Raw genomic sequence first — 14,868 nt, 5'->3', positions numbered from 1 at the left:
AAATAAATTATATACACAGGTATAAATAAAAATCAGTAAATTTACGTACTTTATCAGCGAAAGATCGTTTTTTACCCCTTGTCGCGTTCGACATTATTGGAACATAACACAAAGCCTATAACTGCTGTTATTACCGGTTTCGTACGGTGCGCTGTAGCGAAAGGCAGACGCGACGGCTATGATCATCTAACCGAGTCCCGAGCTCTACTTATTACGCTTTATGTTTGCAAAGTGTATCTTAATTCTACTGTCTACAGGGATTTCTGATCCTTAGGTTCAAGTTTAAATGAACTAGTTGACAGTGGCAGCTCTTAACCTCCATACCAAAGAGGGCGGAAAAGTTTAGGTACAAAGTATTTGAAAAAAAAATCAAATATAAGTGGGTGGTTTTATTTTAAGTACTATTGAAATATACCAGGTACCCTGAAATTAATGCAAAAAAATTTGGTCACAGATTCTTAAGACAAATGGGGGCATTTTTTATTTTTGCCAAGTGGCCTCCTCTTTCGGAGTTATAGCCTCCTGAAATCCACCCTTAAAAATAGTCTTAGTCTCAGAACCCTGTTGTACAAGAATCACTAAATTTGGAACACAGGGGTTTTATGACATATGAATCTGATAGTGCTATGCTTTTTGGGGGGAATCCCCTTTATTTTCGTGGACACCCCTTGTCTTTGGATCCAAAAAAATTTGGTGGCATATTTCTTAAAAATTATTAGTCCGCTAGAAAGCCATTGAACTTAGAAACTTTTTTGTCATTTGACATTTTTTTCGTAAAACGTAATGTTATCGAAAAGAATGGCAAAATGTGATCGAATGCCTGATTCGCCATTTTCCTCGAAAACATTGCGTTTTACGAAAAAAATATTAAGAGACAAAAAATTTCTAAATTTTCAAATTTTAATTCAAATATGCCACCAAATTTTTTTGGCTCCAAAGACAAGGGGGGCCACGAAAAAGTGTCTTAAGGGGTTCCCCGCAAAAAAAGCATAGCTCTATCAGATTTCACATGTCATAAAACCAATGTGTACCAAATTTAGTAATTCCCGTATAACAGGGTTCTGAGATATAAAAAAGACTTCTTAGGGGCAACTTTCAGGAGGCTGTAACTCCGAAAGATACCCCCCAACTAAATTTTAAAGTACATTTTTTTACTTTACAAATTCCTAGGGGCGGCATCCTAGTGCCCCCCGCACCAGCAGCCAATGCCTGTTGACAATGTTTTTTTTATAATGTATAAATCAGTTGTAAAATATCAGTACCAAATTTGACATATTTTTGGTTATTGATTATTCATATTTACAGAGGGTGGAAAAAAATGGGGTGCATTGAATCTACTACTTCAAAACCAACTCTATAAAAAATGTCTCTTCTGTCTCTTTAAAATGTAAGCTATAGGACTATATAGGGTGTAACTTTAAGTGGAGGTCAGTTTTTTAGGGGTAATAGTACAGGTTCCCCTGAACACGAATCTGAAATCCTTAAATCAAGTTTTATTAGTTTTTTAAAATGCACTTTAATTATTGTGTACGCCGCCACTGTAATATTCACGTATTACAAATACATGAATTGTTGGCAATCCACAGTGCATGCGGAGGCAGATAGTGCAGGTCAACGAAGCGAAGGGGATCAGTTATTGTTCCGTATTTAAAGACAGTGTGAACTGTGAAGTTGAAGTTATATTTAAACAGAAAACAATTCGTTATTAAATTATAAACAAACTCCATATCCTGAGATCTACATAGTTAAAAGTGGCAGGTTACACATTTAAGAGATTATGTGAGCTTTGAGTGCCAATACAATAATGTTGGACTGGAACAAATTCAGAGTAGTGTTATAAAATTCATATGAGTAAACAGACTACCTATATATTTTTGTGTATTTCATTTATCATTATTATTAATTACTGCTTGAGTTTTTTGCTAAGTTACTTGTTAATTATATAAATATATCGAAGTACACGAAATAAAACACAAAAACCTGTTTATATAAATGCTTGTGTTCAAATCCAGGTAAATTCTATTCGTTACATTACAAAATATATCTAAATATGTATAAGTATAACATATCTCGTTGTACAAAAGTAATACGAGAACATTGAAAGAATTTTACCTTAACAACGATATCTCTATGTCCTTTAAACTGAATCCCTATAACTACTTCTGTCTTATTTTACTTAGTTTTTCTGATTGTATTCTCTTTATATTTCTACTGATTGCAATTATATCAACTAGTGGGTAGATACCGGAAGGTATTGCCACTGAAAACTAAAGAATCTCTACGTCACTGGACTTTTTGCAAATTCGTTACGGACACTTGATCCGTAACTATATTTCAAAGAAAAAAATAGATAAGAAATAATTTTAAAATCACTTAACACGCAATTATTAATGTTTCTCATTCAGAACCTTAAAACGCTAGAAAATAAAAGTAAAGATTAATAAGAACCATGTAAATTAGTTTCAGAAAACTAATGTCTCTATTTTCTTTATATTATTCCTAAGTGTATCATTTTAAATATATCCACAACAAAGTTAAAATTAATGTAAATATAAAATTCAATTAATTACATTCAATTTGGCTCGGCTCGTGTTAATTTCTAAAAACTAAAAAAAAGTTACCAAAAGTCACACACAAGTATAGAAACTAGTATATTAATGCTTCATTCGCTATTAGTTGACTGGTTCAGTGTCATCGTAATAATTTTTAAAGAAATATTACCAAAGTTTATAAGACATTTCCATACTAATTAATGTTTCTAAAATCGAGCTCTATCTTGATATCGAATAAATTTTTTTCTTCGTTTTTTTTTCATTGCTTTGTTGAATTTCACAGTTGTAAGATGTTTCTATTTGAACCTGAAATAATTTTTGGTTGACGTTTTAAAAACTTTCTAACACTATCCTACTCATAAATTAATTTTAGGAAAACAGCACACAGTTTTAAATCAAACATCTGCTGAAATACGAGTACGTTTTTTTCATTGAAAGATATGTAGGTCTGTTTGAATATCGTAGTTTGTTTGTTCACTGTCAGAATTGCACACTCACTGTATACAAGAGTTGCTAATTAGGCTACAATGTAAAGTATTTTCCAAAGAAAAATTTCATGTTTTCAAATCCTGTTTTAGGTAAAAACAACTCAGGTTAACCTTTCTCGATTGGAGGTTGTTTTACTTTTTATTGAGAATTGTAGCAAAATACACAAGCAAATGGTTAATTATAAACAATAAAAACTGACAGCAATTAAAAACTGTCTACTTAATTAATTAATTAATGTTTTCGGTTGAAATTTTTGCATATTGCCTAACATCCATTACTGGAATATTTAAGATAAGATATCGTGAAAAGTTTGAAAATAAAAGTACACGGTAATTCCGATAAGTTTTTATGTCATTGCCAAATTAATGCAAGTACTCGACGCCTCCGATAACCCTCAGAAAAAAATCTAATTAGTCTCTTACCTTGTAATCACCGGTTTATCATTGCTTTAGATCAAAGCGTAAAAATATCGGGTCAGTAGAACAAATGACCACAGAAAATCATACAATTAGCGTTAAATTGTATAAACGCAAAACTGTGTTTAGCTGTTTATCGAGGTTAAAATTACCTACAAATATACTGCGGGAATTGGCGGTGACGGTGACTCAACCGGTCATGGCAAGAGTCGATCTGCTGGTCCTTACAGCCTCCTTGATTTGCTATAAATGGCGATGAGAAATTGAGTCGACCTGGCGTTTCTCGGTTTATTTATGATAATTTGGCGTCATGGGTGTATCTGGAAAGAAACGAGAGGATTATATTAAACACTGACATGTCTTTTGTAATTGTAATCGGTCTCTTCTAATTTCGAATTTTCTGTCGCATGTAACGATACAGGGTGTTACAAATTAATAAAAGGAAACGTTCCTTTCAATTACAATAACAAAAAATAGTTGAAATTTAATTTTGTGCACTACAGTTATTTTTTACTCTGATTTTTTTCCAAGTTCAAAATTGACTCATAATAGAGCACCATTTTTGAGATAAATAGATAACAGTCGCCTCCAACTGCTATTTTACTAAAAAATAAACAAAGAGCTGCATCTGTGGTGTTGTAGAGTGGACTATTTTGGTAAAGCATGTATTAGAATCTTAAAAACTACATTGGAAATAGAAAAACGGTTACAGTTGAAAATTTTAGACCATTTTGTTACTAGCTCAATGGAAACCTCAGAATGTCCCTAGCTGTTTGGGTTTTCGAGACATTTTGAAAAAAGAAAATTTTTCCTTATTTTTCCTCACATCCTATGTTAGAACATCAATTATCATTTGAGAAAAACGTGTCGTTTTTACATACAATGAACTTAAAATGTCAAGGTTTTAGACAAACGACGAACAAAAGAATTAATGTTTAATATTAGTAGATGTAAAGTGATCATTTTTAGAATTGAAATTCTTTAGGTTTTACGTTTCTGGTTAAGATTTTTAGTAAACGCAATTTAAATCTGGGAAAGAAGTTTTAAATAATTTGTTTTTCCAACCTTTTTTGTTGCAACTCATAATAATTCATATGCAAAATGTAAGTAGCTGAGTAGGAACTACATTATTGGTATAAATTTCAGTAGCACTTTATTAAAGATATAGAAGAAGATACATAATTACTAAACTAAATCAAATATCAGGCTTTTTTATAAGATGTGAGTTTCTAGTGAAGCCTAAAAACAAAATTAAATATGAATCATATTAAACAAATATAGATAATACATACTAATATGAATATAAGCATGGAAAATACCCGATCCAAAATAAAATAATCAGTGTCATTAATAAAAAATAAACTTTTGTTGCTACATAAGAACCATTAAATTGGAAGTAAACATGAAAAACTGGAATTAGTGTACGGTAATAATAGCTATAAACTCTTTATAAAATTATAAACATACTGCTAATAAATAATGTTTTTATTTATGTTTGTTTTTACTGACTCTCTTGGATCACTGGATCACAAGGCTGGCGTTTTATAGACAAGAAATCGCACTTTTAGTAATACAGTGATAGAACAAATAGATCCATTCAAGAAGTGAAGAAGTGCTAAGCTAGTGCAACTTCCTTTAATTTTTCACATTTAAAAATTTCCTGTTTTGTTCAGCAAATTTTACTCAATAATTGTGATTTATGCATGTGATAATAGTTTCCTAAAGGCATTCTGCAGGGTGTGATGTATTGTACGCGATTTTCTGTATGTTCACTAGGAGTACAAAGTACGAGGTAAAAATATGTTTTTTTTCCTTATTTTTTCATCACGTGACTTGTTCGAAGTGTAATTAAAATTGAAAAAACCGCGAGGTGCTATTAAATTAGAAGGTTGAAATTGAAGATAGTGGTGAAAATACACTTTTGCAATTTTTTAAATATAGCACAAAAATGAAGCAAAATTTCTGGATAGTTCATAGGGAAAATTTTGTGGAGAATTGAATTTCCCATCGAAATGACTTATTTAAAAAATTTAAAAGAAAAATTTTATGCAAAAAATCGTTAATAAACAATTTAAAAAAGCAAAAAATAAAATTTTTTGATTTTTTTACTATTTTGACTTTAAGTTGTGAAAATCTTTATTTATTATCTATTAACAAATAAAACTTTTAAAATAATTTTTATTGAGTAAAGAATCAATTTGTTGTAAAAATAATAAGAATTATAATCATTATTATGTTAAAAACGACGAAAATCTAAAAAATATTTATGTTTGACCGGTTATAACTCAGTCAGTCAATATTAGTCCAAACACTTTTGAAAACGCATCACTTATACTAAAAAAAAATAGATTCGATAAAGTAGAAAAAAAGAAAAAATCTTATTTTTTGCTATTTTTTAAATTGTTTATTAACGATTTTTTGTATAAAATTTTCCTTTAAAATTTTTTAAATAAGCCATCTCGATGAAAAATTCAATTCTCTTAATAATTTTTCTTATGAACTATAACGAAATTTTGCTTCGTTTTCGAACTACAATTAAAAAACTGAAAGGGGTGAATTTTCATCCCTATCTCCAATTTCCACCCTCTAATTTAATAGCACTTCTCGGTTTTTTCATCTAAAATGACCTTTTGAACGATTCATGTAATAAAATATCTTGAAAGTCATAGTTCCTTTTAAAATCCTATAATCACTAGCCTAAATCTCATAGCTTTCGAGATCTCAATATGTATGTGTATTCCAAACCGTGTATATGCATTTAATTACTTTGATTTGCTAGCCCATAAAACACTTTTATTGCCCTATAGTGCTTTAATAACCAATGCGTGTCACAGTGATGTAAATAATTCAATCCCATACGAGTATGGATAAGTATGAACCACTCTTAGTTCCAGTGTAACATTTTTAACAATTCATTTCACTATAGGTATCTACGTATTATAGTTAAAAGCGTTATAGTTACAAAGCATTTTTGTACAAATAATAATTAAGTAACACGTCATTTATGAAGGATATAAATTATTATTTACAGTTCCAATTGTTTGTCCGTGACAATACATGTCTTTTCATTAATTCAGAATTCATTTAATTTCTGTTCATCAATTAATTAAAATTTAGCTAAGTATTATAGTTATGTCACATAATATTGTATGTACTTATTTTAAAAACTATATTTTTGACCTATTATGATATAGGCATACGATATGTTAATGATAACAAACTGCAATGTTAGACCTAAGTTAAGACTGAAAAACTATTTTATGCTTGCAGCTAGACAACTATATTAAGCGAGAGTTAAAGTAACTGTTTGTTTTATTTTATAAGGTTATAGTCTAAAAAACTGCGTATTATAATAGTCTTAATTCAGTTCTCTTGCTGTTTCATAAACATAATTGAAAATATGTTCATACAAAGTTATTTTGTTTTTTTCTCTCAGTTTCTAAAAAATGTTAGTTGCAAATGTTTTGCAAAATTGTAAACAAATAATTACGTGTTCTTTAACATGGAGAACCAATGAAATATAAACTATGATCATTTGTTATGTTCAACGTAAAAGCTTTCGTTATTTCAGTCTTGGGTTTCTAGGAACTTAATGAAGCAATATTTATTCAAAGAATACTTTTCCAGTTAAGATTCCATTCCAAAATTTTTTAAATTCTCTGCACTTGCTTACACAAGGAAAAATAAATAAAGGACTGAGCACACGCCATAAATTCTGTCTGTTGCATAACGCAGTATGCATTTAAATTCAGTTCGTGCATGTTATCTTCAAATATTAAATACTTCAATAAAGAGGAAGCGATTTAATTCTTCTCTTACGATGTAAACTACATTTATATAAAGTTTATTTGAAAATGTTAAAATTTTGTTAATAAAGTAATTATAAAAACAAAATATATGCGGATGTTACTGCATTTTGGACTGAAGAGGTGCTACTTTCAGATCAGTAAACTTGGGGAAGTATTCGCTTTAAACGGGTATGACATCATAGTTGAAATCTGTAAACACCGTAAAATTAATTCCGAACGCCAAACCTAAAACGTATTGTTTACTGTCACATATATTGTTTACAATGTTAACTTTGGAAGCATTAATATGTGATGGCAAGATGAAGAGAAAAAACCCAAAAAGATTGTGCAGAAACTGAAATTGAAATATGTTTCACGAAAGTGTGTCATAAAATTTTGAATTTGATTTGATNAAGAAAGCAAAAAATAAAATTTTTTGATTTTTTTACTATTTTGACTTTAAGTTGTGAAAATCTTTATTTATTATCTATTAACAAATAAAACTTTTAAAATAATTTTTATTGAGTAAAGAATCAATTTGTTGTAAAAATAATAAGAATTATAATCATTATTATGTTAAAAACGACGAAAATCTAAAAAATATTTATGTTTGACCGGTTATAACTCAGTCAGTCAATATTAGTCCAAACACTTTTGAAAACGCATCACTTATACTAAAAAAAAATAGATTCGATAAAGTAGAAAAAAAGAAAAAATCTTATTTTTTGCTATTTTTTAAATTGTTTATTAACGATTTTTTGTATAAAATTTTCCTTTAAAATTTTTTAAATAAGCCATCTCGATGAAAAATTCAATTCTCTTAATAATTTTTCTTATGAACTATAACGAAATTTTGCTTCGTTTTCGAACTACAATTAAAAAACTGAAAGGGGTGAATTTTCATCCCTATCTCCAATTTCCACCCTCTAATTTAATAGCACTTCTCGGTTTTTTCATCTAAAATGACCTTTTGAACGATTCATGTAATAAAATATCTTGAAAGTCATAGTTCCTTTTAAAATCCTGTAATCACTAGCCTATATCTCATAGCTTTCGAGATCTCAATATGTATGTGTATTCCAAACCGTGTATATGCATTTAATTACTTTGATTTGCTAGCCCATAAAACACTTTTATTGCCCTATAGTGCTTTAATAACCAATGCGTGTCACAGTGATGTAAATAATTCAATCCCATACGAGTATGGATAAGTATGAACCACTCTTAGTTCCAGTGTAACATTTTTAACAATTCATTTCACTATAGGTATCTACGTATTATAGTTAAAAGCGTTATAGTTACAAAGCATTTTTGTACAAATAATAATTAAGTAACACGTCATTTATGAAGGATATAAATTATTATTTACAGTTCCAATTGTTTGTCCGTGACAATACATGTCTTTTCATTAATTCAGAATTCATTTAATTTCTGTTCATCAATTAATTAAAATTTAGCTAAGTATTATAGTTATGTCACATAATATTGTATGTACTTATTTTAAAAACTATATTTTTGACCTATTATGATATAGGCATACGATATGTTAATGATAACAAACTGCAATGTTAGACCTAAGTTAAGACTGAAAAACTATTTTATGCTTGCAGCTAGACAACTATATTAAGCGAGAGTTAAAGTAACTGTTTGTTTTATTTTATAAGGTTATAGTCTAAAAAACTGCGTATTATAATAGTCTTAATTCAGTTCTCTTGCTGTTTCATAAACATAATTGAAAATATGTTCATACAAAGTTATTTTGTTTTTTTCTCTCAGTTTCTAAAAAATGTTAGTTGCAAATGTTTTGCAAAATTGTAAACAAATAATTACGTGTTCTTTAACATGGAGAACCAATGAAATATAAACTATGATCATTTGTTATGTTCAACGTAAAAGCTTTCGTTATTTCAGTCTTGGGTTTCTAGGAACTTAATGAAGCAATATTTATTCAAAGAATACTTTTCCAGTTAAGATTCCATTCCAAAATTTTTTAAATTCTCTGCGCTTGCTTACACAAGGAAAAATAAATAAAGGACTGAGCACACGCCATAAATTCTGTCTGTTGCATAACGCAGTATGCATTTAAATTCAGTTCGTGCATGTTATCTTCAAATATTAAATACTTCAATAAAGAGGAAGCGATTTAATTCTTCTCTTACGATGTAAACTACATTTATATAAAGTTTATTTGAAAATGTTAAAATTTTGTTAATAAAGTAATTATAAAAACAAAATATATGCGGATGTTACTGCATTTTGGACTGAAGAGGTGCTACTTTCAGATCAGTAAACTTGGGGAAGTATTCGCTTTAAACGGGTATGACATCATAGTTGAAATCTGTAAACACCGTAAAATTAATTCCGAACGCCAAACCTAAAACGTATTGTTTACTGTCACATATATTGTTTACAATGTTAACTTTGGAAGCATTAATATGTGATGGCAAGATGAAGAGAAAAAACCCAAAAAGATTGTGCAGAAACTGAAATTGAAATATGTTTCACGAAAGTGTGTCATAAAATTTTGAATTTGATTTGATTGATCTTCAAAGCTGATTTTGATTTACGACAAGTAGCAGATCTTTATGTTAGTTTTGGTTTTATAATAGTGTATTTTCTGCCTATTCCCTTTGAGGGTATCGTCATTTCTAATACAAATTAAAATGTTATTTACAGATATTTGATAATGGTAAATATAATGTTAAAATGGATAACAGGCATTGTGCAGGCTTCAAATTGTATATTTCTGCGAATTATTCAGAATGCAGAAACGTTTAAATTTAGGTGTGTGAACACCAAACTTTTAATCAATTGTTCCCGATTTTGCTGTGCGAACAAACCTATTTATTGGCCCATTTAATTGATTGTCACAAAAACATTTGAATATATCTACACTAGGCACAGAAATTAAGGGATATTAAAAAAATCTCAAAATTTTGGGTGATTTTCGAAGAGCTGTAACTTGGAGGGAAATGGCCGCAGAGATAATCAAAAAAAGGAAATTGAAGCTTGAAGTGTTTAGGCCTATAGTACCTAATATCACCATAAAGCTCTTTTAGATAATTTAATTCTCTTCAATTTGAGTTGTCCTGGAGCCCTGTACGATGATTTGTCGCTGATTATCAACGAAAAAAGCAAAAAAAATAAATCATTTTTGATTTTGGCAATCGATTACTCGGGAAACAATGATCGTACAGAAAATCCAAGCAGGATTTTAAAAACTTCAAAATATTCTCTACAAGTCGTAGTGAACATTTTGTGTTTAATTATTTTATTTATGATTTCATATATTGCTTCTTCCGTTTAAGGAAAATAGAAATGATAAAACAGAATAATTTAATTTAGGGAATATTTTTTCACGATATTTGGTGCAAACTAAATTTAAAGAGGTATAGAATCCAGTGGCACAATCAAATTTTAAATAGTAAAATCGTTATAAAATAATAATAAGTAGGCTTCGATGACTTCAAATGTCACGTGATGTAATAAATGCCATTTTTTTTTAGTTTTTACAAAAAATGTTTGTATAAATAATACATGTGTGTATAATACAAATAGTGTTCCGAATTTTCTTTTTTAAGGAAAACTGGAAAACAGAAAAACAAATAATGTTTTAAATTTACTTGCGATATATCAAAATGTTCGTGTTGTTGTGTTTTAATTGTGAAGATATTACTTTTATTAGTAGTATAGTTTGACATTTCTGTGCGTAACTGGGGTGCAGGGTTGGGAAATCCATTAAGTCGTATCGCTGTTTGGCTTGTTTCGTGAGACTACTATAATAGCCATTTTAAAGATACAAATATAGTATATGCTTCAATCCACCTTTTACTTGCAACAAAATGAGGTTCTAGTTGATTTATATTTAGTGTTATTACCAACTTTCTTAGTGACGCTACTGACTTTACACGCAAATGTCAAATTGTAATTATTAGTATAAATTGTGCTATTAAAGGTAAATCGCAAGAGCTATATAGATGATCCCAATATACCTGCCTAGAAATATGTATCATGATTTTTGAAAATGTCTGGAAAACTTTGTTCTACAAGAATAAACAATTTTATAGTATCTAAACAAATCGTTGCGAAATCAATTCTGTGAATATTGTACATATTCTTACTACTTATGATGTTTGTTTATTTGTATAATAGAAAACGACCTTCACTTGAAACTGTTGTCGACCTACGTTATTTTTTATTTGTTGATTAAATGAAGAAATATCTATATTAGCATGACAGAAGTTATTATTATTTAAATAGTTCGGAATAATAATGGCAAGGAAATACGTTCTTTCAACATGTGCATTATACATAATTTTGTTTAGAATGGAATGTAAAAATTAAATGATATTATCATTTCTTTTTTACTTCCAAACATCTCCTTTCATATGTTTTTGTAGATACAAATTTTATTACGCAGGGTGTCCCAGAAAGGTTGGGAGTATCCTTGATCCCAGGCTCCTGAAATAAAAATTATATAATTTAACAACCACTATAAAATATAGTGCTCTTAATGTCGTACCGCTAGGCAATATTTTTTCACAGGTTTAAAACGGCGTGAATTGACTTCTTAGCCGGTATATATCCTGGTTTATTGGTGTATAATATATTATTTAAATATACATTTTTTTTTTGGAATCTTCACCTCCACCACCTTGTAACTTTTTAATACGTACCTACACCTATGGTTACCTACTATGAAGTTATGGTGTGGTACGATGGGTTTTCAGGTTCGTATGCCGTGGTCTGCATATCTACTTTGTAATCACCAGTACATAATTATATTGTACTTCCTTAGCGTTCCTGATCTGCGCTTGTTGTTCTCAGGCTAAGCTATGTGGTGGCGGAATCGCTAGCAGAACCCCTAGAGCCGCCCTGATGTTTATTTCGGTTTTTATTGGTAACAAAGAGAAAATAATATAATATTAAAAAATAACGCTTTGATAAGTTAACAATATTTTCATAAAAGTTAGCGTAACCTTAATGAATGCAAACTACAAGAGAAAAATGCGAGTGTCAGAAAAGAATATTAGACAAAATTTGTGTCTTTTGATGAATTAAATTAAATATGTGGTTTGACACATATTTGTGGTATTCACTGTATAATTTTTGTATCGGGCTCGATTATAAAGGCAATAAGGTGTGAAAATTTTAATTTTCCCCTTTCTAAAGCAACTGCTATAAATCACCGCGTCGTAGTAAATTTTCCCAATCGAGGATGAAGCGCCATGCATCTACATGATTTATTTCTTCTTACAGGTGGAATCTAAGTGGGCGATGAGTTAAATCGAAAATGACGGAAGTAGCGAGCCTGTTGCCGTCCGACCATCGCCTCACATCTGTCCGACATTACGAAGCGGCGCCTCCAGCAGGATTGGAATTGGTGAGTTAAGATGCCTACGTCCAGTAGCTGGACCAAACCTTTAACCCGTGAACAGGGGTTAAATATAGATTAACTATAGATTATAGATTAAATATAGGTTCCATATAGATTTATAGACTTATTAATTCAGTTTCGTATTTCGTATTTAATTTTTTACTACATTTTTGTATTCACTAAACGCTTATTTTGTTTTAATTAACCTCTTATTAGGATATTTAAGATGGTTCGCTAGTAAGATTCACCAATAAAACTTCAATAGTTTTCCCCTTTTTGTTGATAGAGATATAAAAAAATCAACTAAAAATTGGAGGAGATTCAAAAATCTATATTTGAAAATTATTTTGAAATATACAGGATGAGGTATATTAGCGTGGTGCTCAAGAAATAAATCATGTTCAAGTATCAAGTGGAACTGTGTATATAGAATGATTCATTAATAATTGTACATATCTTAACGGAATATTACTGACGAACTGAATCGTGACATCTGAACTAAATGTCTTAATCGAATATTGCCCCTTTTCTTTCTAAAAGGGACAGTCAAATAAATATTTTCGATTTTTGGTTAAATTTTAAATATCTGTGGAGGGATTCTCTTGAAAATTTCATACTCGTGATTTTTAAGATGACATATATGACCGTTTTGCAATATTCAGTTCACTTTTTGTAATTTGACGTCAGCAATTTTTCCTGAAGATGTGTACCATTATTAATGAATGTATAATTATAGTTTTACATATTTGAATTTGTTGAAAAATTATGCTCATTATTTTGTTTGTCTTTTTGTAATATTTGTAATAATTTTCAAATGGTAACAGTGACAACTAACAGATTTAGCCAAACGCTGTGAGAGACCTATTATTTTATACAAGATGATTTCTATAAACATGCCATTCAAACTATATTTTCTCGAATTTTTTAAATGTAGTACCCTTACTTAATTACATCTAGCCTAGTTTTGTTATTTCAATGAATAATAATTCAAGGAATTTCGAAAAATAGAACAATTTATGAAATATATCTAACTAATGTATATATTATTTATACCATACTCGGAATTTTAAAGCGAATTTAATTATGTAAAAATATACAGAACAGTACAGTGTTCAATTTATAATAATTTACTTTTTGACCACTACGTTTTTATATAAAACCTGGTATATTTGAATAAAATTTTAAAATACATATAACGGCTTTGAATCCCTCCAATCTATATATTTGTACCCCAATTAAGCAATTGAATTTTTGCTTGTAACTTTCGTTTAAATGAATGATTGTTGATGATTGAGAGTTTGTGATGTTTATGGTTAAATTTATAAAGTACGGAGTGTAACTGATTCACAGGAAAAACGCTTCTACTAATGTATGTAAAAATATTTTTAGTTCACTATAAAATAATATATGAACAGAGAGCGGACAATTTGTGACTTTAACCTTGAACATAGATATGTCATTCATAAACCTAGATACATTACCCATGGCGCAGTGGCGTGTCGGGTATGCATCGGAAATTTACGTGATAATTCACGAAAATTTCACGGTACATACATTTTTAGGCGTTGTAAAATATTTAGAAAATCAGAAATTGTATAATACATATTTATTAAATTAAGGTCGGTTAAAAATAGTGTCGTTCTTTTAATTGGAAATTAGGAGTCAATGTAACGAATAGCCTCAGGCGACGCACATGATACAATAGTCCAACTCACGCTCCATTCATAACAGGGCTGCAGTTTGAATTCTGACCAATAGGAATTCGATAAACGCAACCGATGTCGATGGATGGACTAGAGATGGGCGCTAGTGTCATTTCATTTCTTTAGAACTAAATTAACTTAATTATTTTCTCGTTATTTAACCTGTTCACATGATTTATGGATTTTAAATAAAGGGTACAAATCTTCGCGAGGATAATACGATATATTTGCTATACATAATAATTATATTTTGCATAGTTTATACACAATACATTTTTGAACGCGTACACATCTCTACCAAAATTTGACCTATTCTTCAGGTTAAAGTCACACATTGTCCGCTCTCTATATATGAAATATAAAAGGAAAAACTATTAATTTTCTACATTAATGATAATTTCATATTCAGATGTGCAGCTGAAGAGAAAACCTTGCAAATATGGAAAGAAAGCTAATTTTAGATTTACAGGATATTTTTTCCTTTCTTTTGTGTGCTATTAGGTAATGATCATGTTACGAACAAGATGCTACTGATTTTAAATC

General features: G+C 29.5%; 1 protein-coding gene across 1 annotated transcript in view; it reads left to right on the top strand.

The window, feature by feature from the left end:
* Positions 1–14,868, top strand: part of LOC108912242 (serine/arginine repetitive matrix protein 1-like) — a 208,775-nt gene that overhangs the window by 50,072 nt on the left and 143,835 nt on the right. The window contains exon 2 of the mRNA XM_018717428.1: positions 12,505–12,628. Coding sequence (XP_018572944.1) covers positions 12,539–12,628 — 90 coding nt within the window. The 5' untranslated portion in view covers positions 12,505–12,538. The remainder of the gene's footprint in view (positions 1–12,504; positions 12,629–14,868) is intronic.

The sequence above is a fragment of the Anoplophora glabripennis genome, unplaced genomic scaffold, assembly GCF_000390285.2.
Source record: "Anoplophora glabripennis isolate ALB-LARVAE unplaced genomic scaffold, Agla_2.0 scaffold617, whole genome shotgun sequence".
Lineage (NCBI taxonomy): Eukaryota > Metazoa > Arthropoda > Insecta > Coleoptera > Cerambycidae > Anoplophora > Anoplophora glabripennis.
The sequence above is the reverse complement of the archived record's forward strand: the minus strand, read 5'-3'. Positions and strand labels throughout refer to the sequence as shown.